General features: G+C 40.0%; 1 protein-coding gene across 1 annotated transcript in view; it reads right to left on the reverse strand.

Moving 5' to 3' along the window:
* prkcbb (protein kinase C, beta b) overlaps positions 1 to 27,042 on the reverse strand; it is an 83,518-nt gene that overhangs the window by 21,595 nt on the left and 34,881 nt on the right. Inside the window, exons 4-9 of the mRNA XM_040123721.1 lie at positions 17,184 to 17,295; positions 16,533 to 16,661; positions 9,403 to 9,559; positions 8,588 to 8,722; positions 7,198 to 7,294; positions 2,999 to 3,142 (exon numbers count right to left, since the gene is read on the reverse strand). Coding sequence (XP_039979655.1) covers positions 2,999 to 3,142; positions 7,198 to 7,294; positions 8,588 to 8,722; positions 9,403 to 9,559; positions 16,533 to 16,661; positions 17,184 to 17,295 — 774 coding nt within the window. The remainder of the gene's footprint in view (positions 1 to 2,998; positions 3,143 to 7,197; positions 7,295 to 8,587; positions 8,723 to 9,402; positions 9,560 to 16,532; positions 16,662 to 17,183; positions 17,296 to 27,042) is intronic.

Here is a 27,042-nt window from a genome sequence, read left to right on the forward strand (position 1 = left end):
ACACTGTTTACGTTCTGCATGTAATTTAAGGCAGTCAGAGTTACATGTCATGATCTCGTCCAGGGTCAGTGTCTTACTCAAGGCCATTTTGGTCACAATGTCATTCATAAATTGGCTCCTCTACTACAGTATGAATTGTGGTGTGTGTCACTGTTGGCCCTTTTATCCAAGAAAGTTGTTCAGGGTCATTTGACAGAACAGCAGTCCCGAGGATATTTACTGTCATATGTCGTAAATGATGCCGGTGTGTTTTATCTGCTGACCTTGCAGAGTGAATTTACCCAGGGAAAATTAATGAAACCACACTCTGCTGCACTGCATTAGACTGCACGTTTGGGCTGTGTAGTATTCTTCTAAGCTGTCATAGATCATATAGTCCATGCAGTCATTATTTCATGTATAGCCCCTCACAACAACTGTCGCTGCATGTTACAGTGGGAATTGTTTTTGCTGCTATTATATCATATGGAGGCAGAGAATGCCTCCATACGACAAGCTGGAAAGGTGGCAGTGCCCTCTCTGGAAAGGTTGCTGTACCCTTGGAAATTGTAACAACGATTAAACACTTTAGAAATGTACTATACTATAGGTGTAATACTGGCATGAAATTATTGTATTTATTTATTTTTTGGATTCACTGTATGTACATTTATTGTACATAGAAAATTGGTTTGCTTGAGTTGGTCTGGACAAGGGAAAAAAATCAGATATTATTCCCTGACAGTTCATGAACAGCAGATGGATTTAATAGTACTTTATTGGTCTGTGACACCACAAGCAAACCCAACCAGAGTCCGCTCAGAATGGGGCCAGCACCAGAGGTCGAATGACAGCCTATACACTAGCCCGCATGATCCAAACCAAACAGGCCCGTGAACCAAAGCTTGACTGACCTGCAACAAATTGAATAGGTCTATAAGCACCTTATGTTATGTTTTTACCACTCCTATTAGATTAACTTTGTAAAAAATCCTTTAAAAAAATCATCCTTAGCCTCGGTAACATACACTGATTGTCAAATATTGCCTAAAAGCTGAGTTTTTAAGTGTCTGTCTTGGTGCTATGACCAAAACACCCATATTCTGTCACATAGGCACATATTAATGTATGGTAACAGCAGAAATCCAACTCCACAGATTGTATGCTTGTGATGGGTGTGTAGAGACATGACAATACTAATCAGGCTAAAGCAGACGCTTGCCTGTGTCTGCCATGAGATACCAATGTGAGTGTGTGTGTGTTGCTATCACACTTTAAGAATGTCCACAGTGAAATGTTAGCATCAGTATGATGATGCAGATGTCTTTAGACACTGACGCAGAAAGTGCAGCTCCAAGCAAACTCAGTGACCAGTAACATAACACACATATCACGTGTCTCTGTCTCAAACATACTCAAACAATACTTTGTGTCTCTGGCTGGTATTCACACACACACATCAGCTAGCTCTAATTTAGCTAGTACTCACAGAATTTACTGGTGTGTGTGTGTGTGTGCGTGTAAATAGTACAAGCCTAAATGAAGAATGTGTGTACATGCATGTGCATGTGTGGTTGTATGATTCTCTGCTTGCACATGTGTGTGTCTACAGTTTATTTTTCTACAGAAGATGTGTACTCATGCGTATCTGAGCATGTCTCAGGAATCTGTGTATGTGTGTGCTTCTGGTATTCTGGTAACGATCGAGCCTCAACTCAGTCTCTCCACACTGAAGCATCAGTGTAGCTTTAAATGCCTGTTACCATGGAAACAGGCAGCCAGCATACAAGTCCAGTACATAGACAATGGTCTCTCTCTTTTTCTCTCTCTGTCGTTTTGTCACTTGCCCTCTCTCTCTCTTCACCCTGCTGCTCTACCTATCCTTCACCCAATTTTCGCTCCCCCTTTCTCTCTCGCCACATCCTCCCTTTTCTTTCTGCTGCTTGCTTTGATTTTCATTCATTCATGTCAGTCTTCCGTCGCAAAGGTTTCCCCCTCCTCTCTCACCCTCCCACTTTTCATTCAGTCTGACATTTTTACCTCTTTCACAATTCATTCATGTCAGACTTGCCACCATCCTCTCACATCTCTGTTTCTCACTCCGTTCATCACTCTCTCCACTTGTCACGTCATCCTCTTCATCTCTGTCCCTTCATCCATCTCTGTCTACCTGTGCTTCATCTCCTGTAATTCTTTCAATCTCTATCCAGGACTTTCTGTCCATCTTTGCTCTCCTCTAAACTCTGTGTGTGGATCCTTGTGTGTTAGACTAGAAAGCTCTCATGCTCAGCCAAACAAAAAACACACAAATGCTCACAGAGGTATCCATCATAGCATGCTTATATAGCCCTAATATTACACTATGTGTTCACATGTGCACGGCTACTATATGTCCTGCATTTATTCAGAAATGATTAAGCCTGTAAATGGTGAAATGGAAGTAAGGTAGAGAGAGTAATATATACTATATTGTGCCTGCTGCTTTTTCTGCTGTGATCTAAAAGAGAAACGTAACTTTTGACAGAAGAAATAACACAGCCTTTGTCTTCCTATTGAAAAGTTGACTTCACAAGCAATAAAACACACCCCAGGTCAATTCAGTACACTCAGGGGTTACAGCTACTTTTGATAATGCTGCTTAACTGACATTACTGAGTGAGTTTGCTGATTTCATCACTATTCTCTACTTGTGCTACTGTTACAATGCATTTTGTTATTTACCATTATCCTGTAATTGTAAAGAGCACTTGCCACTGTTCAACTACAGTAAAGTTATATACACATGCTTTAAAAATATAAACAGAGTAACCTCCTCATTGTAGCCAAAATGTTAACATGCAACATTTTAAATTACCTTCCCTTCCATTGTCAGCCAGGAATGATTCATCCTTTATCTGCTGCCAAGTGGATATACATTTAATGCACCATGCCACTAGCATCTCAGCTGCTTGTCTACATATACTGTATGTGTTGGTACAGAGACAAGACGGATGTAAGCACATCAACACCATGGCCTCACCTTGCCGAAGCTGCCCTTTCCCAACACCATCAGAAAGTTAAAGTCAGCAAGCCTCATGCGATCTTGGTTGCCATCGGAGTCGAAGCGGGATGCAGCATTGGCCGACTTGCCTTCTGTGTTCTTGCCTGGACCAATCTTAGCTCTCTAGATGGAGGAAAGAGACAACAGCGGATAAGGTTAGACAAAACCTCAAACATTCAAAGACACTACAGGCTGTTAAGTGAACTCAGAGGGTTGAGTTGGCACATAATTCTTATATATCTAAGCCTACTAATATTAAAAAAATGTGGTGATGGGGAAGTGCGGGATATAGAGCCTTTCAACAGTTTTTGTTGAGGGAATTAAGAGATTCACTTTCCCCACCCACATTTGTCCCATTGGTTCTGGATTGGAACCAGAAAACATAAATGTAATCAGAAACTCTGATTACATACAGTAAGTCTTATGACAGTTAAATTTCAGAGGATACCATAGACTCGAAACTTAACTTTCCTTAAACACCCAAAAAAGCAAACAACTTCTGCTGGTGAGACCTCTTTGTCAAAATTTGGGGCATTTTAATAGCACACAGAAAATATTCTTGTTACAGAGCCAGAAGTGGAAGTCAAAAATATGTTAACAGGGGAACATTTTAGCCTTTTCTTTCCTTTTCTTTCATTTACTCCGTACATGCACTTTACACCCCAGTTCACACTTTCCTTAATAGAGATGGCCTCCCTATGAGCCTGCCACTCTGTTCAGTCAAGATTGTCACCACTTCCCTTGTTTCTGTCCTTCAACCGCTCCCTCCTACTCACTCTGAAAGTTTTTGGACCATCCCTTTTTCTCTTTTTTATAAATTTGGCCTGTTTCTCTGAATTTATTCCTGTCTATCACCATTTCCCTGTCCCTCTTATTTATTCACTCTGCAATTCATTTCTAACTCTCTCTCAATTTATCTGTCTCTACCTCAACCTTGTCCTGTCTCTATCATAAGAGACTTCTATTATAATCTTGTTCTCCACCTTGTTAAGCTGTGCTAAAATTTAAAAAATGACTTTAAGAGATTAACAGAGTGCCTGCACACTCAGAAACACACATACGGGATGAATAAATCAAATCTTATCCCATCTTATCTTAAATTGCTGATCCATAGAGTCTCTGTACTTCCTCTGTCCTGTGCAATTGCAGTGATTTCTCCACTGCCTTGTCTTGAAAGTTGAACGAGTGAAGTATCCAACTACTCTGCCACTGCCTGTACCGGTTGTTGTGTTCTGTGTGTGTGTGTGTGTGTGTGTGTGTGTGTGTGTGTGTGTGTGTGTGTGTGTGTGTGTGTGTGTGTGTGTTTGTGTGTGATGCAACCATATGGTTTTTGACTCATATGTTGATAAAAGGCTCTATCTGTCTCCATCTGTTGTGACACACATACGCACATACGCGTACACACGCACACACACAAAGAGGAGCAGTCAAGGTATGTGTGAGCAGTGGACCATACTGGCGGCAACACACTCAAAGCCTTCAGAGATTAACGCTGCTCTCTCTGTCTGTCTCTTTGTCTACAATCAAGGATTTTTTTTTTTGCACTTTATAAAATATTGCTGTAACAAAAAGAAAAATCTGATAAAATGTCCTTAAGCTTTTAACACTGGCTTGATTTGGTTCTTACTTATGTGGATAAAGAGTACCTATCAACTAAACAGGTATTGAAAATGCACCTTTGCAATAAATTATGTCGTTAGTAAAGCTTTAACTGCTTCGTCTCACTGTCCTAATGCAGCCTCAGGGTAGCAGCTATGTTCATGCACAGTAAGCCTCCTAGTTCTAATTATGAGTCTGAGATATTGTGAATGACTGACAGCTATGTCTTCTCCCACTGGGTGAAAAGAAATGGCTGCAAAAAAGTCACCATCACAATCAATTCAGAAAATTTAAAAGGCTTTATACTCTGTCCGTTTGTATGTGCTATGCTGCTTGCTAAGGAGCCACTCCAGGTACGTCTCTGCAAGTGATTTGTTTGGAGGATTATGAGGTGCGCATCCAAGACATCAGTGAATTATCACTACCATCGTGACGCTTGCCGCATCACTTCTTGTTTGCTGCAGCCCTACACTTAGCTTTAAAATTTCTGGTAATTACAGCAGTTGAAACCTGATGTGCCTCTCTCGCTGTTAATAAATCTTCTCCCGCTGCCTGTGCATCCGTCTTGATCTAACATCTCTATACCTCAATCCAATTTTATCTTTCCCCTATCTCCCCCACCTCACACTCCTTTAATCCTGCATGTGCCTAAGGAAGAGAAAAGAGAGAAAAAGAAGGAAAGACAAATGTAACAGAGAGACAAGGAAAGAGGAAAGAAAAAGTAAAGTGGGGTAAGAGTGAGGGGGACACAAGAAAAGAGAAAAGGGGATAAGACTGAGAGTGAAAAAATGTAAGAGTATGTTAGAATGACTTGCAAAATGTACTCGAAGCATCATAGATCGATATTACATCTTTTTTACTGATGCATTATGTTTCTCTTTAATGCAGTAAACTGCTGGAGTTGGTTGAGGTGGAGCAATTTTTAACTAATTTACATACAGCTGCCAACACTTTTATAAGCTCATCATGTTCTGTATGTAAAATCTTAATTTGCAAAGTAACTGGAAACTACAGCTGTAGAATATAATACGAGTGTAAAGTAGCATAAAATAATCTGCTCTTTAACTTCCCCTGAATAACATTTTGAGTGTGACTGCCACTGGGTGTGTGTGGGGGGCGCACGTGCATCCCCATGGCATGCATTATTTATTACTGTGACTGTCTTGTATGTGTGTGTGTGTGTGTGTGTGTGTGTGTGTGTGTGTGTGTGTGTGTGTATGTGTGATTTTGGATAGGATAAAATGGCGGCATGCAGGTCATGTTACCAAAGTGAAATCTCTCTATGCCTGTCTCTGTGTCTTTCTTTCTCTCTTATCTTCACCCTTGAGGTTGCCTACACGCTTGTGTGGACGTGTGTGTGTGTGTGTGTGTTTGTGTGATAGGCGGCCTCCCGAGAATGTGTCTCAGTGAATGTCTGAGGACCATGACCTTGAGGAGCAGGAGGGGGAAAAAAACAGATAAAGGGAGAGAAACACACAGGGGGGCACTGAAGGTGACAGAGGACAAAACAGATAACTGAAGGAGACAGTAGGAAGCAAAATGAAGAGAGGGTGGAGTAAGAGAGGAGAGAAATGAAGGACAGCAGGCTACAATACCTCCCCACCGAGCCAACATCCAGACTATTAACCAAACAAGTGTGTTTAGTCAAGTGTCTGAATGGGACAATGAAAGTGATCACATCCTGTAGCATTTATCTAAGAATCACAGAAGACGTGATAAAAATGAGTAGACCTCAGAGGTCCCGGTAAAATAAAAAAGCGAACAATTTACAGCAAAACTATCACGTAATAACAATTTCCTGCACCAGGGCAGTTTTGGAAATGTGAAAATATTCTGAAAAGGGAAATTACACCTGTTTTATTGGCCTGAATGGGCCTGCAGCAGAGGAAACAGTTTCATCCTCTTTAACTGAGGTTTCACAGTTGCCCCCCCCCCACGTGTAGGTGTCTCAGCGGCTGAGACACCTACACTGCAACACCCAGTGAGGAGGAAATTATATAGGAAACTCTTGCTCCTACCTGGGTCAACCAACATGCCAAAGTATAGCTAAGCCATATCTGGAGGTAAAGCAGGTGACAGGTGAGGAAACAAAAGCGAAACCGCACCCAAACATTTCCACTTAACTCTATGATCAACACGTTACAAAATGAGTCTCTGATGTTTTGTGGCTTAGTGTCAGCAAGACAGAAGGAGGAGAGGAAAAGGGAAGAAAAAAAGAGGTATAGCACAGGGAGGGGTTGTACTCTCCTTTGCCAAATGTGTTAATGAGTGGGCCTACTGGTCAGCCACACACCCACACACACACACACACACACACACACACACACACACACACACACTGGATCTGCAGCGTGCCAGACCGGATGGTACTATAAGTGTGTCTGCCAACTGTTAACAGCTCTCCCAGAGAGGCTCTCACTCAGACACACAAAGATGCACTGTGCACACACACACATCCACAAGCCTACCATACCAACACATTTAAACATATGCCGGCACAAATTTACAAACACGCCTACATAAAACGAACAAACACAAAAAGACTACAACTACAAGTACACACACTCATACGCACTCACCTCAAATTTCTGCCGTAGCTCCTCGTTGCCCTCCTCCCCCTCCGGGGCAACGGGAACATTGAAATACTCGCCTTCTTCCTGGGAGAGCAGCTTAAACCTGAAGAGAGAATATTTACAGTTAAATCAATTCCAAATTGTTTTATACAATTTAAGCGTTTAACTGCTGCCATTAGCTGAGGCTGCTGACAGGCTGTGCAATCTGATTTAGAGTCTGTAAGAATTATCAGCCGATTATTTAGTAATTCACTCTCCTTCATGGTGATCTAACAAAGCCTGACAGAGATGGGCCAAAGCACAGCTGAGATGAGACAGTAATTTTCCATATTGGCCCTATTATAACTGATGCCACAACCTCGCAACGTTTTACTTTTACACAGTTGATTATATTTTCCTTTTTTTCAGGTTTCATCTTCTCAGAAAATGTGGGCCCTGTAGTTTGTAAACCATTTTGTAGCAAGTTTTCTGATTCCTTTTTAGCTTGACATAATCACATGTTTGGCGCTAAATTGTGAGAGATTACAAATGTGAATACTTGCAGAGTAACATATGAATATCGCAGCTCCAATATACTGCCCTGACAGTAAGTAGCCCTGTGATCCATCGTTAATGTAAAATATTGATTATGGCCACTTTAAAGATGGCTCAGAAGCCTTCACGGACCGGAAACATCTACAGGAATGAAAGGCAATCAAGCTCTTGAGAGGAACGACCCTCGTCTTGTAATAAACGCCTAACATTTTCTTTAAGCGAAATAGCCATTTATAGACATTAGTAAAGTGAGATCATGTCATAAGTTCAACTCTTTTGACCATAATTTCAAATACATCCAACAGAGGGCAATAACCTACAGAAGTTTAGCTGTGAACCTCAGCTATTATGTTCATGTCACTCTCACTGCGTTCCTCTGCCTGGCTCCTGGTGCCAGTAGGTGTGAGGCTTTGGAGCTGCACATAGATGGAGGAGAGGAAATCACACACTTGCACAGGCTCTCTCTGCTCCGAATATCAGGTTTTTAAAGGCATCAATCCAACTCCACCATTCCACCTCAAACGCCGGCATCTCATTAAAATCCCCGACAGGGCAGCGTCAGCAAAAAAAAGAGGGAGGAGGAGAGGAAGATAGAGAGATATAGAGACAGAGCTAGAGACAGTAGGAGGGAGGGTAGTGGAGAGATAAAGAACCAGAGATAAAGAGACAGGGTAGAGATGCTTTGGCACTGAGTATCACCAGAATCAAAAAAGAGGAGCTCCAACTAAAGTATTTCTCCATCAGTACAGTAATGAACAAGGTCACCTTCACGCTCCCTCCTCCTCTATACCTGTGCTTTTCCTCTGCCTCACGTCTCTCCATGCCCTCCTCCATTCATCGCTACATCCTTCGTTAATCTCACCATCCATCCACCCCTTGTTTCTGGAGCTCCGAGATGCCGAAGGACAGTGATCCCATGAAGTCGTTGCGGCTGGTCAGGTCCCAGTCCCACACCTCCACTGACAGACGGCGGTCCTTATCGTACTCCTTCAGGTGGCTGGGAGAGAAACGGGGACAATTATAACTAGATGATGGCCGTGGGTGTTTTTTATTATTTTGAACTTCTCCTATCAAAAGCTTTTTAACTTTAAAGCCCCATGATAGCAGTCATGGATTTGTCATTGCCATAAGAATTTGTGGCCTCTGAAGGGTGCCTAGTAACATTCCTCTGGTAATCAGATTCACCTCAGTTCCCAAATACAAGTAATACAGTAGTAGCTGTCTGAAAATTTAGCCTGTGTTACATTCACACCACACGCTTAGAGCTGTTTATTATTTTGATTTGTTGGAAAGCTGTAAAAAAATGCCTTTCAAACTGAACATCTGCACCAAGATGCCTGAAAATGCAGATCTCTATATTCTTCCATGCAAACTATGATGTGGCTTATTAAGAATGTAATTGGAGCCAACTGCAGGAACCAAACCCCAAAAGCAAGGTTTTATGAATATAAGTTGCCAGATGTTTTCATCTGAGTACCAGTGTTACACATGCTTGGAAAGATGAGCATAATGTGATGCTCTTAAACCAAAGCACTGAGAGAGTGAGAGAGATAAAAGAGAAGAAACGAGAGATAAAATTGGGAGAGATGGAATGAAGAAGAACAGAGGAAAAGGCAAAGACAGACAGAAAGATAATTGAAATAAGCAACCACCAAACATGGTATAATGGAGCCTTACAATTTAAAGGTCTCATTCCAGGTGGGGTTGAGGCAGCACTTTATGGTCTTGGTCTTCTGTTTACTCTCGCTGCGGGGATCTGGGATCAGTTTAAGCTTCACGTAGGGGTCTGAGAGACCATTTGGGTCCATGGGAACCAGATTCCTACCCTCTTTGACTGGAGGGGGAGGGAGAAGAATGAAAGGAGGGAAGGAGGCAGGAAAAGAGTTGGAGAAGCATCATTAACAACATTTTGTGGACAGAAATGAGAAATGCTTTTGTGTGTGTGACAACAGAGCTAGCTTTTTAGAATCACCAGTGAATATAATGTAAAACATTCTGAATATTTTATTAGACAAACTGCCTTTCTGCTAGCAAACCCCATCATGGGTTACCTATTTAAAAATGTCTATCAGGAAAAATAAAAGACACAATATTGTATATCTATAACAGACACACAAGGAGGAGGGACAGAGATAATCAATAGATTTAAAACACTTAAGATATTATTGTTGGATATAAAGGTAGCCAAATGTATTCACGCAAGTAAAACTATGGCCACCTTCAAAGTAATGACAATAATGATTGTGAAACGCATTTTTTTACATTTACTATATAAATTTTAACTGTAAATTGGTGACTGTCAAGATGCTTACCTTTTTACTATTATTTTCTTAAACTTTCAAGGGAGCACCACCTACTGTTGGATTCATACGTATATTGCTATATTTCCAAACTTTACTACTCTGAACCTTGTGGACGACAAAATTATTTTTGCATAGATGGAAACAGCAGGTGGGCTCAAATACACCCTCACTGTAACTGTGCACATAACCTAGAGCTTTGCACTGCTCATTATTATGCATTAAGGTCATAAAGGTCAGAACCTGCAAGTGACTCAGGAACACACATACACACACACACACACACACACACACACACACACACACACACACACACACACACACACACACACACACACACACACACACACACACACACACAGTGTGTCGGGTCACATCATTTGAAGAGAGCAGGTGAAACATTTGTTTTAAATTCTTCTTCCATGAATACTCAAAAGAGAGTTTGATTCATGAACCAGTTCTACTCATAGATAAGAGAGATCAACTCACTGTCTCTCTTGGTGCCTCTTAACTTTACACACCAGCTCAGACCTCTCCCCCTCAGAGAAGTGACATTCCTTATTTATCACCTCTTGAGAACCTTTAAAATCTGATGCGACCCAGTCTCCTGCCCAAAGATCATGATAAATCCATCTACAAATTTAGAAACCTAAAAACATGGCCCCCTTTGATTTAGCTGGTTGAGGATGAGATATGTTTAAACGAAGCCACGTGGACTGACATGTTACTCATTCATTGGACCAATCTTAATATTTGTGACCAGGGGTCCCCACCGGTCAAGTCAGTTCCTCGGAGCTGAGATACTTTTTTGCGTCATAGACAACAAATGGGAAGAATGTCTTTTTTGACGCAAGGTGGAGACGTTTACTGAGAAGTGCAGGAAAAATGACGTGTTGTTACTTGTATTGACCACAGATGGTGGCTAACAGGTGGCAAATTATGCTGCAAAATTGTGCCCAAAAAGGGCCCATGGATAGATGGACTTGATCTGTCTATCCATGGGCCCTTTTTGGGTCAGGTCCTTTTTTTGTTGAAAATCAATTTGTGAAATTTGAGTTTGGGTAGGTATTCCATTGGTTCATTTCTGCACAGACATCTACTTGTCTCCCTGTATCATTAGCACAACACAGACATGGGGTAGGGTGATCAAAATAAAGGTAATTATACTGACTGACAGCAAGCTATGCTGCACTTTATTGCACTTAGATGTACAGTATCTTCTGTGGTAGTCTGACTAACAAAGAGAAAATGAAGAAACAGTGGGATTTTAACTTTAGTCAAGACGGCAACTGGACTTTATTTCACACATAACGAAAGGTTGCTATAAAAGGAAGAGAAGGGAGGAGACACCATGTTCTGAACAGCATAATTACGGGCTGCCGTGATTAGTAGACAAATTATGCAGAGTAAAAATGTCACATTTAAGTGGGACTTAATACTGAAGCTGGTCCGCCTTGTCTTGTCACCACAGTGCACCTGAGTTCACCTGAAAGTGGATTTAAACTTTTCAGTTAGTCTCTGCCCACAGCATTTTATAAAATTAACAACTGAGATCCATAGCTCTTAGTGCTATGTGGAACATGCAACATCCTTTAAAACCAGGACTGAGAGGAGCGCTTCCGAATGAGAAGAAGTTAACCACAGCACAGACCCAATGGCCAACATTAAGCCCTCAGCGGAGCAGGTCAATAAATATTAGATGATGCCTGTTAAAGTGACCATCAAATGTTGGCTGTGGGGAGCTATACAGACGGTAGCATGCCAAATGGTCTCATTGGACAATTACAGTAAATAGAAAAGGGGGCGTGTGTTTTTGTGTTTGTGTATAAGTGAGTGAATGGGTCGTGCGCAGGTGTGTTGTATGGATTTGAATGTGTATGCTTGTGTGATATTCTTGCTTCCATATAGTATTTGCTAATTGCAAAGAGCATGTAGGGGATCTGTGTATAGATGTGTATGTATGTGTGTGTGAGAGAGAGAGAGAGAGGGAGAGACAGAGAGAGAGAGAGAGAGAGAGAGAGACAACGTGTGTATTTGAGTCTACAGGGAGGGCGAATGGAGATAAGAGTGCAGTAACAGCAGAATACTGTATGTTCACAGCGGCGTGGGTGTTGGCAGTGCACCTTCTCCCATGTGAGGCAGCCTCGTCGGAGTCTAAGTAGGATTCTTATGTTCTGTCCAACTTCTACTCGCTTGCATATGTGCTGCAAAACTAGTGAAGTCTTTTTCAGATAATTCCCCTTGGGGATGGTGAAATGGTATTGACATTCACGGCGAGTACGTATATGTGTTCAATTTGGCTTGTCTAGAAAAAATGCTAGATTTAATGGGTATAAAAAGAAAGATGTTGACCTGAGGTCGATTTTAGCTACTCTATTTTTTTACTTGTGTTGTCAACTGTTGCCAACACCGCTGAGGTTCATTTAGGTGCACAGCCCAACAGGACTGTTACTTCACAGACTGGAATGTTATGTTGTATTTTTTTTTTACTCTGTTCAGCTGCCAACATGATAAACCTAGATGAATAAAAGATTCCATAAGTCTGTCTAAGGAAATAGATCACCTTTCCCCTGTGTGGTTCACACCACAGAAAATGAACACTTAGCTGAGTGTGATCCCAATCCACTGAACAGACGTCTTGTATTTGGTTAACACTCTGACTTGAAATCACAGGTGCATCATCTGCTGTTCGTTCTCTCAGCCGGACCTGAGGCCAGTTCTAATTTCTGTTCAGTAGTCTTTCAGTGCTTCTGCCGAGGGCACTTCCTGTCACATAATGGGTATTTTGAGTGAAAAAGATCCTCAATATTTTCAAAAGGTTGGTGGAACTGTGTTCAGCTTTTCTAGTCAGGGGTATTTTAATAAACCAAACCTAAAAACTTAGTATAGAAAAGTCTTCAGTGCTGACAAGAACGCCAGTAAGTGTTCAAAGACACTTACTTAAAGATTATTTTGAGACCCAGGTATCAAATAACAAAAAATAACAAATCAATTGTTCCACTTTTGATGGCATAAGTTTGGGACTTTTTGAAGGAAAGGGGGGCACCTTGCAAAGCCCCAATCCCAAGTCCCACTGCATTCTCCCGTGCTGGGGTGTCCTTGAACCAGATGCTGACCCTCCATCTCCAATGGTGCTGCTTTGCCACTGACCCTGAGCACTGATCTCCGCATGAAGGGGACATAAAAGTGATCAGCAAAGTGTTTTTACACCCATGTCAACTGCTTTTATTAAATCAAAAGCATAAGTCCACAGCACAAATGCATCTCTCAGTGTAGCCGCCATTTCCACCAGTTCCTGCTATGTTAAGCTGTAGAATAATTCCTAGTGGTTGTACAATTCGTTCTCTGCTGTGCACTTTTTTCAACCTAGCTGCAATGAGAGAGGAATTGAGCTGCTGATGGCTGCACACTGACCCCTGTGGAAACAAATGAGTATTGCGCCACCTGTGCCTGTTATTGACATGTCAAGTACAATCACAAGGAAAATGAGAGGAGGATTTTATCACAAGTGGCTGAAGACAGCAATGTAACACCCCATCAATGTATTTTCTGCACAAAAATTCCCCCTTCAAATTTAAGTGCGTTAAGTGTTAAAAATACAGTTCTTTCTGGTTGTGACGATAATGATAATGCACACTAAGACTAATACGCAGAGAAGACTAAACTGCCAGAAACGAGATGGTTAGCTGATAGTTTTGCTTAACAGCTCCGTAAATTTAGCTTTATTCGCATGTATTCTATTGTATTCTACTTTGTTCTGTTGTGTATCACTTGTGAGTTGGAGCCTTTACTGCTGTCCTTGCAGTCTGTGTGTTTGATAAGTCTGCTCTCTTATCATTTCCCACAGTAAATCCCTGCTAATGATCGCTCTACGAGCGTGGGAACCAGGAAGAGAGAAGAGAGAGTGGGAGAGCGAAACAGAAAAAGGAGGATGAATCCCAACGAAAGACCATGCAGAAAAAAATTATTTAACATGCAGACATGGGCACGTGTAATGTATATCTAGTCTATTTTAAAGATATGCATACAGTTCTCAAAATTATTTAAGCAATATTTAGTAGATATACTGATGCACAGATCCTATAATATTGACTATTTACTGTGCACTGTGCAATCCCAGAGGAAAACATTTCTTTCCTTAACAGAACTAAAAATCTTTTTTTCAACAGCAAGAAATCATTTGTACCTTTCTAGACTGATATAGTCTAGATTTAATTTTCATACAACATATATGTATAATGATCCCTTGCTCCTTGGAAACTGCCCAAACAAGTTTTTAAGTTTAGGATTTATGAAACATTCAAATGCCATCCATCCGATCATTTCCTGCCGCCTCTCAGAGTCCAAGTAATGATGGTAGCAGGTTAAGCAAAGAGGCCCTTGGTCCCAAGATAGCATGTGAATGGTAGAAAAGAGGAAAGGATCAACATTTTTGATCTTTCGGTCATCTGTACTTAAGGATGGATTGTGGCACAGCTGAAGCTGAAGCAGAAATCCACCCATCCATATTGAAATGTAGTCAGACTTGTATGCACATTAGATAATAAGCCTTAAAGTTTGAGGTAGATGCTACATGAGTTATTCTGCAAAAGTCAAAGGTATGTGTGTCGATTCAGCTCATTAAGCACCAGAACACAAACGGGTTTTTCTTCACTTCAGTCAAACATTTTTAGTATGTTTTCAGTTAGAGCATTACAGTAGCTTGAATTGAGTTACTGTGAAGTTGATATATGTATATATATATCTGCTGCCACCTGGAGGTAACACAAGGTGCTACAAGAGTACAACAGGGCGGTAACGTTGTTATTCTATTTATCAGTTAATGAAAACATTAGGCAGGTCGGGAGACTCTCCAGAGACATGAGACTCGTTCAGGTGAAACATTTCGTCAGTATAGATTAATTTCACTTTTGTCATATATGATAATGCAAAAGAAATTGATAAGGTCCTTACTGATACTTTAGCTAACTTAATTACATGTGATGGTATGAAAAGTAAGATTTAAGGACACAAATGTAAATTTGCTTCATATTCATACAGCTACACCATTCAATCCTGTGAGCCCCTAGAAGCTGCCAGATACAGCCATCCCAATCCTGAAGGCTGATGAAAATAACCCAACTTCTAACATTAACAACTGTAACATAGTAGCAGGTGAGGAGCTGTGCATTTGTTTTTTCATGGTATATTTTTCTGCAGATGACAGGACAAATACACTGTAAATGAAGATGCTTTCAGACACATATTTTAACACTCGGCAAAAGTAAATGTTGGGTCCCTCAGAATAAAAGTAAAAATCTCCCCATTTCCGTCAACATCCATACAGGAAGAGATCCTTCTTATGTGTATACCCACAGAATTCTCAATACACCAGAACTCAATGCAGGTCAACGGCTAAAACATCCACTCTCCTATTCTAACTATATCATCAAAATCCCTTTTGCTCTCAATTTACAATAGTCACCCACAGATGCCCACAACCTTGAGCTGAAAGAAACAAGTTAAAGTCCCATGTTGGGGGTTACTGAAATACATTGTGGGAAATGCAGACATTTTGCCTTAAACGCCATCCTCCACAGTTTTGAACAAAATGATCATGGAGTCTGAAATCACATTCCTAGTACCTTGACTGCACCACATCTTATAGCTTTGGTGCATACAGTAATATCAACATGATGGTAGCTGAATACAGTAATTGTGGTTTGCCTGTTTGGTATGAGCCTGCAGTCCAGCAAAGAAACACTATTTGGAAATATACAACAATTAAGCACAATATGTGTGAGGAATTTGTCTGAAAGTCATTTAGTTAAAACTATCTGTCATTAAGGACAAACCCTGAGCTGCTCAGTGATGCCTCTCCTCAGTCCTCAACCCAATAGCAAAATACAAATGCATCAGTGGGTGAATGTGTGTGACAGGCTGTGTAAATGAATTTGACCCCTCTTTTCCTCTTGCTGGTTGGAGACATAGTAAAGTAACAGCTAATTCAGTCTTGGAACCATGGAAATAATCTCATTTAGATGAAATTCATCTTACATCATTTTTTTTTTTAAGGAAAAAATATGAAAAAATGAAATATGTAACAAAAAATGCTGCAAAAGAATAGACAGAAAAAAGCTAATAAGGAGACAATGTCCATTTTATATTACTTGAAGATTTTCTAGGCTGTGGAGCATCAGAGACATAGATTAATTACATGAACTTGGACCTAAACGCAGTTCATCAGTTTACTGTGTCATGTAAAGATGTCTGTGCCACAAGTGTTTTCAACATGTAAATTCATTATGTTCAATGCCTGGATAGTAATAATGTAGAACTACAGACCTGGTAATATTAATTTAATGATTTCTGAGTGTCATCCTACAATTGAGCTCTGTTACGTCATTGCATCAACTCTGCAGGTCTATCAGCAGAGGGAGACAGATTACTGGTATTCTACAGTAATGTCTGGAAAGATGTATATGTATTTGGTGACTGTGTGAGTGAGTGTAACTGAGTTATACGTACTGGTAACAGTGAGTACATTAGTCTTGACCTCAGCGGTGATCTGGATGCGACCTCTCCTCTCAGTGTGGTCTGTCCCACACAGGCTCGGCACGTTGGCCACACAGCGCTTATGGATGTTCATCATACAATCTGGAAAGCAAGCACACACACACACACGCACACACACAAATATACTTGTGGTGTTGTTTATTCTCTGAGCATATTCTCTGAACATTGAGAATTTATTTACATGGATATGTGCGAATGCAAAGACAGTGCACCATGTTATATTACTTTCAAAAAATGGTAATATTTGAATATAAATTATAATAACATTAACAATATACTGACATCAACATAAGGTATAATAGTTTTGTACGGATATATACCAACACTTTTTAAGGATGATGTCAGTGCAGTTGTAATATAGGTATGACTAATTTAGTCAAAGAAGAACCTGTACTGTAGACAGAACAACTATTGCCAGAAGATGTAACTCATATAAAGATGTAGTCTGTACTGGTGTAAGTATATGTGCTGCCACTGATGTAAGGGCAGCTATAAATACTGATAAAAGGGTAAGTACTGTATATTTTTGCCAATAAAAATACTATGAAATGATGCAGTATGAGTTTGCTAATGGCACAATGATCCATTAAGAAGAGAACATACGGTCACATCTCATGCCCTGGTGTATGAGGCCGTAGAGCAGAGAGCCACAGTGGTCACAGAAGGTCGGGCTGGAGTAGGTGTGGATCTTAAACTTATGCTTTGACCTCGGGTCCTGGAGAGAGAGAGCGGGGGACGGGGGTTGCAGTGGTGGTGGTAGGGGTTGGGGGTGTGGGGAGGAGATGTGTTGTAGATCAGATGTGAATAATCCAAAACAGTCTATTGAAACATAAACGGCAGTTTCCCTCCTCTTCCATCTCTTTCGTACTCTTCTTTCAACACCACACATTCATCTTTATCCCTTTCTAACTATCCAACGTCCACTACAGTGTACGTGTGTTAATGTAGCGTTTATGATTCAGCCCTACCGTAGGCCTTAATTTATTGGTATACCACTGAACATGTGGCATGCTGTGAGTATGGCTGAGTGGCTATACACGGTTATGCACTGTAATTCGATAAAAACAGGTTTCATCAGAATTTCTTTTTTCTTATCAATTTAGAAAGACCACAAAGGAAGCTACATGCATGACCCGTGTGTGGGTGTGTGTGTGTGTGCGTGTGTGTGTGTGCAAGCGCTTTAGCGAAAGAGAGCTCTGTATGGAGTCAACCTTCCATGAAGTTTGTTAAAGACCAATTGAATTTAAACAATAACAGAGATACAGCAGGTAGGCAAGAGTACACATCACACACACAGCACATACACACACACTGTGTGACGTAGCATAGTTAACTGTTCTCTAAGTTCAAGCTCAGACCTCTTTTCTGGATTTTGACTCTAAAACCCCAACTGTAAACGTTCCTCAATAACATTGTACAGACAGACTAAAATCGAAAAAAAACAAACAAAAAAAACCAATAATGTCATCATTTTTTTTTTTTTTTTTTTTTCGAGATGTGCTTTGATTGAGAAAAAAAACAAAAAGTAATTTTCGTCTTTTTTCAAAAATAAATGTAATTGTTAACTGTGGTGAAACAGGGATACTTCAGTATACTGGGAAAACTTAAAGAAGGAGGATCAGGAATTACTAAACATGCATATAGCTATTTATAATATTATTTCAAATAATAAAATTTCTCAATTCATCTCCTCAAGATCATCTCAATCAAATACACAAGTTCACACACACCAAGGGACACATTTTTCATATAAACCAATTCAGTCAAGTGTGTGTGTGTGTTTATGTGTGTGTATGTGTGTGTCATGTTGTGTCTCATCAACCTGCTGAGCTGATTGATTGATTCCTCCCCTCCTCCTCCACACCCTTCCTGTCCTAAAAAGTGTCCTTAATGATAGGCTGCCACTTAGGCTGCCACTGCCCCTTAAGGTGTCTTCAGAAGTGTGTGTGTGTGCTCGTTAAGTTTGAATGAATGTGCGGATGCATGCAATTGCTTGGGCGTAGGTGCGGGGTTTCTTTGCACAACTGCATATGTGTTTGCATTTGTGTGTGTGTGTTTGTTTCTCTGCTGGTTCTCGTCACTCTCAAGGACAAGACCACCTCCTGTTTTTCTTTTGTTCCTCTAGAAAAAAAAGGGAACGTTGTGCTGTTGAAGCAATGAGCAACAGCAGACAAGGAGCGATATGAGGGCTGATGAAAGAATCTGCCAGCTTCTTTATAAACACTGATGGATAAACACATGCGCCTTGAAAACTCAAAGATCAAGCAGAAACAAAAAAAGCAGGAAAAAGGGAGGAAAGAAAATAGTGAATAGGGACAAAACACATCACTCTTCCAGCCTCCTCCTCCTTTATAAATCAAACATGATCTTTTGTTAATGGCTGATCAGTCAAATCAGAAATAAGATAGATAGTCAAAAAAATGGTCCAATGCCAATACATCTGTCAGTCAATTTTACCATACTGCACAAGTGTTACAAATAGGCCTGAAGAAGTTGAGGTGTCCAGAATGTGATAAGAAAAAAAAAAGAGATTTGGATGTCTTTGATGTCTTTCTTATCCAATTTGAGAATTTCAACCTGTTTCCGACAAATCAACATGTTTCGTTAATTTACTAGAAATAATTGTCTGTGAAACAAAAGGGGGGACTTTGAGTCTACAGCCATGCTAGCAGCTCTGAGACACTGTGCATAGACACAGTGGTGCTTTAAGCTAAATGATAACGTAGTCCCAATGACAAAGCTAATGTTTCAGCTACAATGTGTACCATGTTTCAAATCTTAGTTTAGCAAGTCAGCACGCCAGAATTTGATGATTAATACTAAACACAAAGTACAGCTGAGGCAGATTTGTTTTGCAAGTATTTGGTCATAAACCAAAGCACTAAACAAATTAATTTTTTGACCTGATGATGACACTAGATTAATTAGGTAAGTGTTCACCAAAGTTATTACAATTCATCCCAATTGGGACATGAACGTAGTACCAAATTGCATGATAATCCATCAAATCGTCAGTAAAATCCCAAAAATGTCAACCTTATGGTGGTGCTAGAGGAAAAGTCAGGGGATCACCAAAGTCATTAGGATTCCTCCTCTGGGGAATATAAATGTCTGCATAAATTTTTATGGCAATCCAACCCGTCTGGACTAAAGTGTTGAATCAACCAACAGATACACATTGCCATAACTCGTGCCATTCTCGTTCGTAAGCATGGCTAAAAACTGTCGTTACACAGAGGACAGGTAAAAGTTTAACTACCAATAAAGAAATCAGCTTTGAAGCCAGCGCATTGACTATGAATCAGTTGACTGAAACAGAAGGACCAATAAAGATATAGACAAAGGCAGAGACACATGACCCAAACTAACTCTAACATAGCAGCATAACTGATGTCTGCTCCTGAAAGTTGCTACATATCCTAAATAGACTTTTCACTTAGATTAGTATTTTTTATTATTTCACACTATGATTTGTGTACACTTGACATTTTTCTTTTACTGCCTTTATGTTGCCAACTAAGCAGTTTCAGCCTCTCGTTTCGTGTTATTTCTCTCATCCAGACCCCACTTATTAAAAGCAGACGGTGTGGTGTGGTGCCCCTGGACAAATAAGTGTATTGCATGGCATATGTTGTGTTACTGGGTGTCTAAACTGAAAGCCTGCTCATAACATCAGCACACGATGCCAGAACAGTGGCCATCCATTAGTCAGTGCTGAGACATACTGTTTTGACTTTTTTCTTTTCACTGTGCTTTGTCTCACTCTCTGCTTTTCTTTTGTTTTGGCTTAACAGTCTACTGTCAATTATTTTCCCTGCCAACATCATCAGTCAACGTCCCACACGCAGAGACACACACATGTTGTCATGTCATTCATGACGCTGTGTGACAGGCAGACAGACAGGGTCTTGACTCACAGTCTTTTTTTTTTACTTTATTGATTTTGTCTTCAGTCCACTCACTCTTCCCGATTTAGTGCTCACTGCCTTCCTGACATTTCTACAGTGACAAACATCAAAAAGTATCGCACACCGTCCCTCTACTGTACAGAGGAAAGTCATCATAAAACCGCTGTGTCTCAAATCACCAGACAGTTGGGGTCCGGGTTATTTGCATTTTCCTACTTATTTTAACTTTATCGTTATGACATTTATTTCTTTCATTTTATCTTTTTTCTTGAGCCCCCACATATATTAAGTGCAGTCTAACTTTTTTTCTTTGTAGCATAAAAAAAAGGAAAAAGAAAGGAAAATTACCTCCCAGAAAAACCCAACAAAAGAAACAAAAAGAAAAAAAAAAAGCAGAAGCAAAATGTGCAGCATTGGAGCAGTGTATATGGGTAATTTCAGTTATCTGAATGCACCACTTGGAAATCAAGTTACACATCCAAACAGGACAAGTCTGTACATAGACAATTTTTTTCAGGCCCTAATAACTTAACTCCTGAACTTTAGCAGAAAAATCAAGTAGCATAGTAGCCAGGTAGCCGGACACTAGCCGTATTTGTCCCTACAATTACCAGGATTAAAGATTGCTGTAAAGCTTTACAACACAACAGCTGTATTCTGAGAAGTAAGCTCTTTGACTGTCTTCACCTTTTGCAACCACAGATTTAAGTGCTCCGCTGTATAATTAGTTTATTTCATACTATGTGATGATACAAGCCACAAGCTTGATACAAGCCTTAATGAAAAGCACCTCAGCAGACTAAATAAAGGATGCTGAAAAGTTAAACTAATCACATCCCTCATGTTAAAGTTAATCAAAAAAATCAGTGTATTTCCTGAAATGCACCAAAGTCAATTGAGCAAACATTCAAATTATATTTTAACATCTTCCCACCCACTCTGATTCAATAAGACTGCACACTCACTTTTCTAGAAAAAAGTCAAATGTAACTTAACAGAAGCTGCAGTAGCTGCTTTTTCTGTCCTGATCAATAAAACAAATACAATGCCATCGTGTTTATCCCCCTCAGGCTTGCAATTCTTCCTGTGGGAATGTTTAAGTGTTTATGTGTGAGAGGCTACTGAAAGGATTTCTTGTTGATTGAAGGAGATATGCAAAGCTATCAGTTTTGGAAAAAGGAGCGGAGTAATGGCATCACGGGAGCAGTGAAGAATGACAGAGTGATAACAACAGAGGGAAGAACTGAGTGAAGCGAGGGCTTAGGGTGGGGACTTCATCTCCACACCCTGAATGTAATTCCTCTCCCTCTTCCCTCCCTCCATATACTAATCGCGATTTCTCCATCACTTCGTCTGACCTCCTCCTCTCTCAAAAGTTACCTCGTGGTTTTGGTGCAGTTTTTTGGTGCAAGTCTATATACTCTTCACCCTAAAACCCCGTTTACAAGTTTGAAAAGGACCTGGGGTGTCACCACATCCTTGCATGAGATGTAAACTGAGATCAGCTCGGAACTGAAAGTTTATTCTGAATGTTTTTCTAAAAATGAAGAAAGGGTGAAATATGGCCAATTTGTGGCCAATGAGAAGGGAATATTTCAAAGTTGGCTGTAAGCACAGGCTCACACTGTCACTGGGTTTGAACCTAGCTCGGTTCTTCAGTGGGGAGTCTGTTCTCCCCATGCCTGTGCTTCAGTCTCCTCTCACAGTCCAGAGACATGCAGGTTAGCTGAACTGTATAAACTGAACATAAAGAAAAATAATGTCTGCCAGTTAGAACATATGTTATTGTATGTTCATACATTATTTCTCTATATATGGACTGTCAGTGAGTGTTTATGTATGTGCAGAAATGTGTATGAGTGTATGCAAAATGTATGCAATGTATGCAATGTGCCTGAGTTTGTGTGTGTGTGTGTGTGTGTGTGTGTGTGTGTGTGTGTGTGTGTGTGTGTGTGTGTGTGTGTGTGTGTGTGTGTGTGTGTGTGTGTGTGTGTGTGTGTGCCAACTAGTGTTGCATTCTGTAGGTGGATATCGGGAGGCAGAGGAATTTAAGGGAAGAAAAAGCGGGTCAGGAGGAATATCTAAGCAGACTGACAGTAGGAGATGTGCAAGTTGTGGCTTTTTCTGGGAAAGCAAGACAATCCACTGCACACAACATGACAGTATGGAGAGAGAGAGAATAGCACTCTTTCAACAAACAGGACATCGTACATCAACTCTATCAGTCCTCGTGGGACACTGTCATCTTGCAAACTGTTTAAGTGAGGGTTGTCCATGAACTGATACTTGCCATCATATCAATAGCTCTGGTCCTTATGAGGAAAATGAGTTAGCAGTTTGGTTGTTTCCCATTCTCCTCAATGGAGGCAGAGTCTGTAAAGAATGTTGTTGTTATTTTTTGAGTACAATGCTTTTGTAAACTGTTCACATTATAGGTTTTGATCCTTGCATTCAGAGAGGCTAGTGACATTTCTGACTTCAGTAAAACCTGAGTTAAAGTAAAGGTTTGTCGCTGCGCTTTTTTGCACAACTTTCATCTGTTTTATGTATTGTTTAATAGGCTGTTGTGAGCCCATAGCTGCTGCCAGTTGCACCACAAATTTCATAAATTTCACTGTTTACTTGGATTACAGTTCTGTAATTAGCTATCATATTTGACACCTTCAAAATTCTAATGAAAGGCATTTTGATGCAGAAATTTCCTCGGCAAATAAATAATCCATTAAAAATCTTTAATGTTATTACTCAATTTCTACATTTTCAATGAGAGACTTTAAGAGTCAGATAAATAGAAGCAGCACAAAAACACATTTTAACAATTAAGTTGTACAAATCTGATAGTGTGAGGAGAAAACCTGCAGCTACTGAAGGTTCTCGACGATGTTTCATGACTAAATCAGATTTCTACTATGGTCAAAAATATCATTCACTCCCAGTCTGTAACATAATTTCTTTTTCTTTCCAAATGAATAAATCCTTTGACACCTCTGTCTATACAATATATAAATTACATGACATTCCGGGAATTCCATGACTGGTTGTATATAAACAAATCCTTAATTAGGATCAATCTAAATATCTTCCTGGTTCTTTTTTTTTACATTATTTGTTAAACTAGCTGGAAGCAGTGCTATCCTTGTACATACGCACAAACACTACACACAGACACACAATGGATTCCATACCATTAGTGGGCTGTGGGCCTGAAATGTAGGTTTCATTAGAGGATCTTATCCCTTGACCTCGCCCACAGGGAACCCATTCTATTAACCCAGATCTATAATTGACTTCTCCTTTTAAATATACATAGCTGACAGAGAGAGGAGGAGAGACTGAGGGACTGGCAGGAGGTAAAATGGGAGTGGTGGGCTGATTACTACAGACGGCGAGACAATATTAATGATTATACAGAATAAATCTTTCTGCACACTGCTTCTTCCTCTATAGCATCATCTATCATCTCCTGCTTAGCTGTTACTTGATGTATGTGACCCACAAAGAACTCACCTAACATTATCACCTTCGAGTTCTCAGGGAGGAGTAATTTTATTCTGACATGGATGAATCCTGTTCAAGCACTGACATAGGGCTGCAACTAATGATTATTTTTTAATTTGGATCAGAAAATATTCAGAAAAATATAACCAAAGGAAGATTTCCATAATCTTGAGAAAAAGCACACCAAAGTACGAAGAAAAACACAACTTAGCTGAAACTAAGCACAGTATGAATCTGCTTCAGCATTCATTGTTGTAATAAACTATCTGACATATAAAACCGTCCAGGACACCTGAACATGGTGCATGATCAAGCTGAAAATAACAACTGATGACTGCTGAAAATGTTCTGCTCTCAGCGTTTCAAGTTCAAAAAGCCATTTCTGTGCAGGTGTGCGTGGGTGAAAACAGTGTGTCAAGCTGCACAAATCTGACAGCGTTATTAGAAAAACTAAATCCAAGTGTTCCATAATGTTTCATGACACCAGAAGTCTGAGCACGAAGTCCGAGCAACTTTATGATTAAATAATGAAATTTCCTCTTGATTTGGTGATATTGCAATGAGGCAAATTTGTACATATCTGTGATATCTCCCGACTTCTGCTGAGAATTAATCAAATCCCTGATTATATTTCTGTCTCAAATATGTATATATTACAAAGTTCCTGATATTCAAGGAATGACATGACTAGCTGAAAACCCTGGTGTTAAAAATCTTTGCTTTAGGAACCTCCTTCCCTTCTTCCTTCCTTCTATAATCATAAGATGAGGCTACCTATCTTTCTGTCTGCTATAATTTAAATGAGAAGCTAGTTTGGAGCAGAGCTACCCTACATTCCCACTGTGCAGGAACCAAGGTCGTAAGGCCATGAACTCATTAAGGAAATGACATGGCGGGGGTTGGAGAGGCCCCGTTATTAAGAGCAGGGGCCCCCTGGGTGGAGTGGCATTTAAATAGAGGATGTACAGACCAGAGTTAGATATGGACAGAGGGATGGTGGAGAAAGAGAATGTGCAAGAGAGAGTCAGGGAGGGGAGAGTTAAATGTATGCCAAATATAGAAATATAGACAAGTGTAAGGAAACGAGGAGGGAAATAGAATGACATTTGAAGTGACTGATGAAGAAACAGGTTGGCATGTTGGTTTCAAAAAGTCAAGTAGAAGGCCTCTGAAGAACTTTCAAAGTAGGGAAAGGATTAAAAAAACAAGCAACAAAGCTGTTTAAACCAGCCTATTTCTGATTGAGCATAAAGTTCTAAAACTGCAATTGGGCAGCAAAGGAAACAGAAATCTGGTTAGGGCCTTCAAACCAAATTTTGTCGTAAAGCATGACGGGATCAACCTAATCTTAATTCCTCTTTGACAACTACTAAAAGCATTTAAGGATGACCTGTGGCATTTTTCACCACTTTTAGAGCCTTGGAACAATGTTTTTATGAGGTTTGATGAGGGTGATAGTGAGAGGATTCAGGTTATAATATCTGCATTCTACACCTGCATGAATGTGACTGGATGTTATGTTCTATGCAGCTGTGAATGAGCCAATGATGGTGAAGCAGGTGATGAAACAGCTGCCAATCAGCTAATACATGTGCAACTTCATTGTTCTCAAGATCAAAACAGAAGTCATACTAGAGCTGCGATGATTAGTCGATTTATTGATCAACTGAAAATGAATCTGCAACTATTTTGATAATAGATTAATCAATGTTTTTAAGCAACAATGCAGAATATTTGCTGGCTCCACGCTCTCAATGTGAGAATTTGATGCATTTCTTTGTTGTGCATGATCTTAAACTGAATATATTTGGGTTTTGGACTGTTAGTAGCAGCCCTAAATAATACATTTCAATAAATGATAATAAATTCCTTAACTTCTAATTTTTAAGTACTTCTCCGGCCTTTCTAACAATTCTTAGATATTACTGGAAGAAAAACTTAAAGAAATGGTTTTAGAGAAGCTCTAGCATGTATTTGGGAACCTAGCCTGGGCAATTTATGGTCCTGACTAAAACAGTCAAAGAAGTAGTTATTTGTGCAAAAGTGAGCAGGAAGCAGTGTGGTGAAAGAAGACAAAAATTAGGTAGTTGTTAGACAGATAAATAGACATAGAATATAATGAGATGACAGGAAAGACTGCAGAGCCTTATCAGATATACAGACTACACCTCAGGAAGCCAAACGGCAAACACCAGAATTTCCTCTGGAGGCGGATCACTAGGTCTACTTGTCAGATTGAAAGGGCACTCCAGAGGGAGGTAAGGAGCTTAAAGACCCGTGGGTTTTTGAGAGGATGAAGTAGGCATCCTGAGAGTGCTCTTAAGAGGGGTAAGGCAACTAAATTTTGTCCCTTTTGAAAGAATAGAGTAGAGAATAGAGTTGCATTTTAAGAATATAAATCAGAGAAAAGACACTATTCTCCTTAGCAACTTGAGAGGGCAGATGTGCTTATGATAAAAGTACCACTTAAAAGCACTTCCTGTTGTAGGCGCGATGAGAAAATGAAGAGAGCAGTGTTCAGTATTTGTATAAATTAGTGCATAGGGGTATTATTGTTTCATTTGATGTCAACTGATGTGAACTGTTACATGGCTTAAATGCAGCACTGGAACACGATGTGTGAAGCTGAGTAAACATGTTTCTGATCTTGTTGTAGCGTGCAGATGTTTTTCTAATGTTCAAGATCCTCTAGAGTTGATAAGGGGAACATCAGAGACAAGTAATTTAAACCTTGGAGAGGGCAAACAAGAGCAACATGAGTGAACTTAGACAGCAGTTAGATAAAGATGGGTGCTACTTTAGGACCCATGAGTGGATCAATAAAAGGTTACATTTTATAGTTTGCCTCATGAAGAGAAACCAATAAAATTCTGTCCCAGCCTGATTGAAATTTATACCGAGATTGACCCCACTATTTAGAACAGTAGATACATTAGTTTTACCTGCAATATGTGATTTTTTTGTCCAGTTTGGGGGAGCAAGCACAAGCTGTAAGCACAACACTAACATGTTATCACGCTTTAAGTTGCAATGGCGAACTTCTTGGAAGAGTTGAT

This window comes from Xiphias gladius, chromosome 3 (assembly GCF_016859285.1).
Source record: "Xiphias gladius isolate SHS-SW01 ecotype Sanya breed wild chromosome 3, ASM1685928v1, whole genome shotgun sequence".
Taxonomy (NCBI): domain Eukaryota; kingdom Metazoa; phylum Chordata; class Actinopteri; order Istiophoriformes; family Xiphiidae; genus Xiphias; species Xiphias gladius.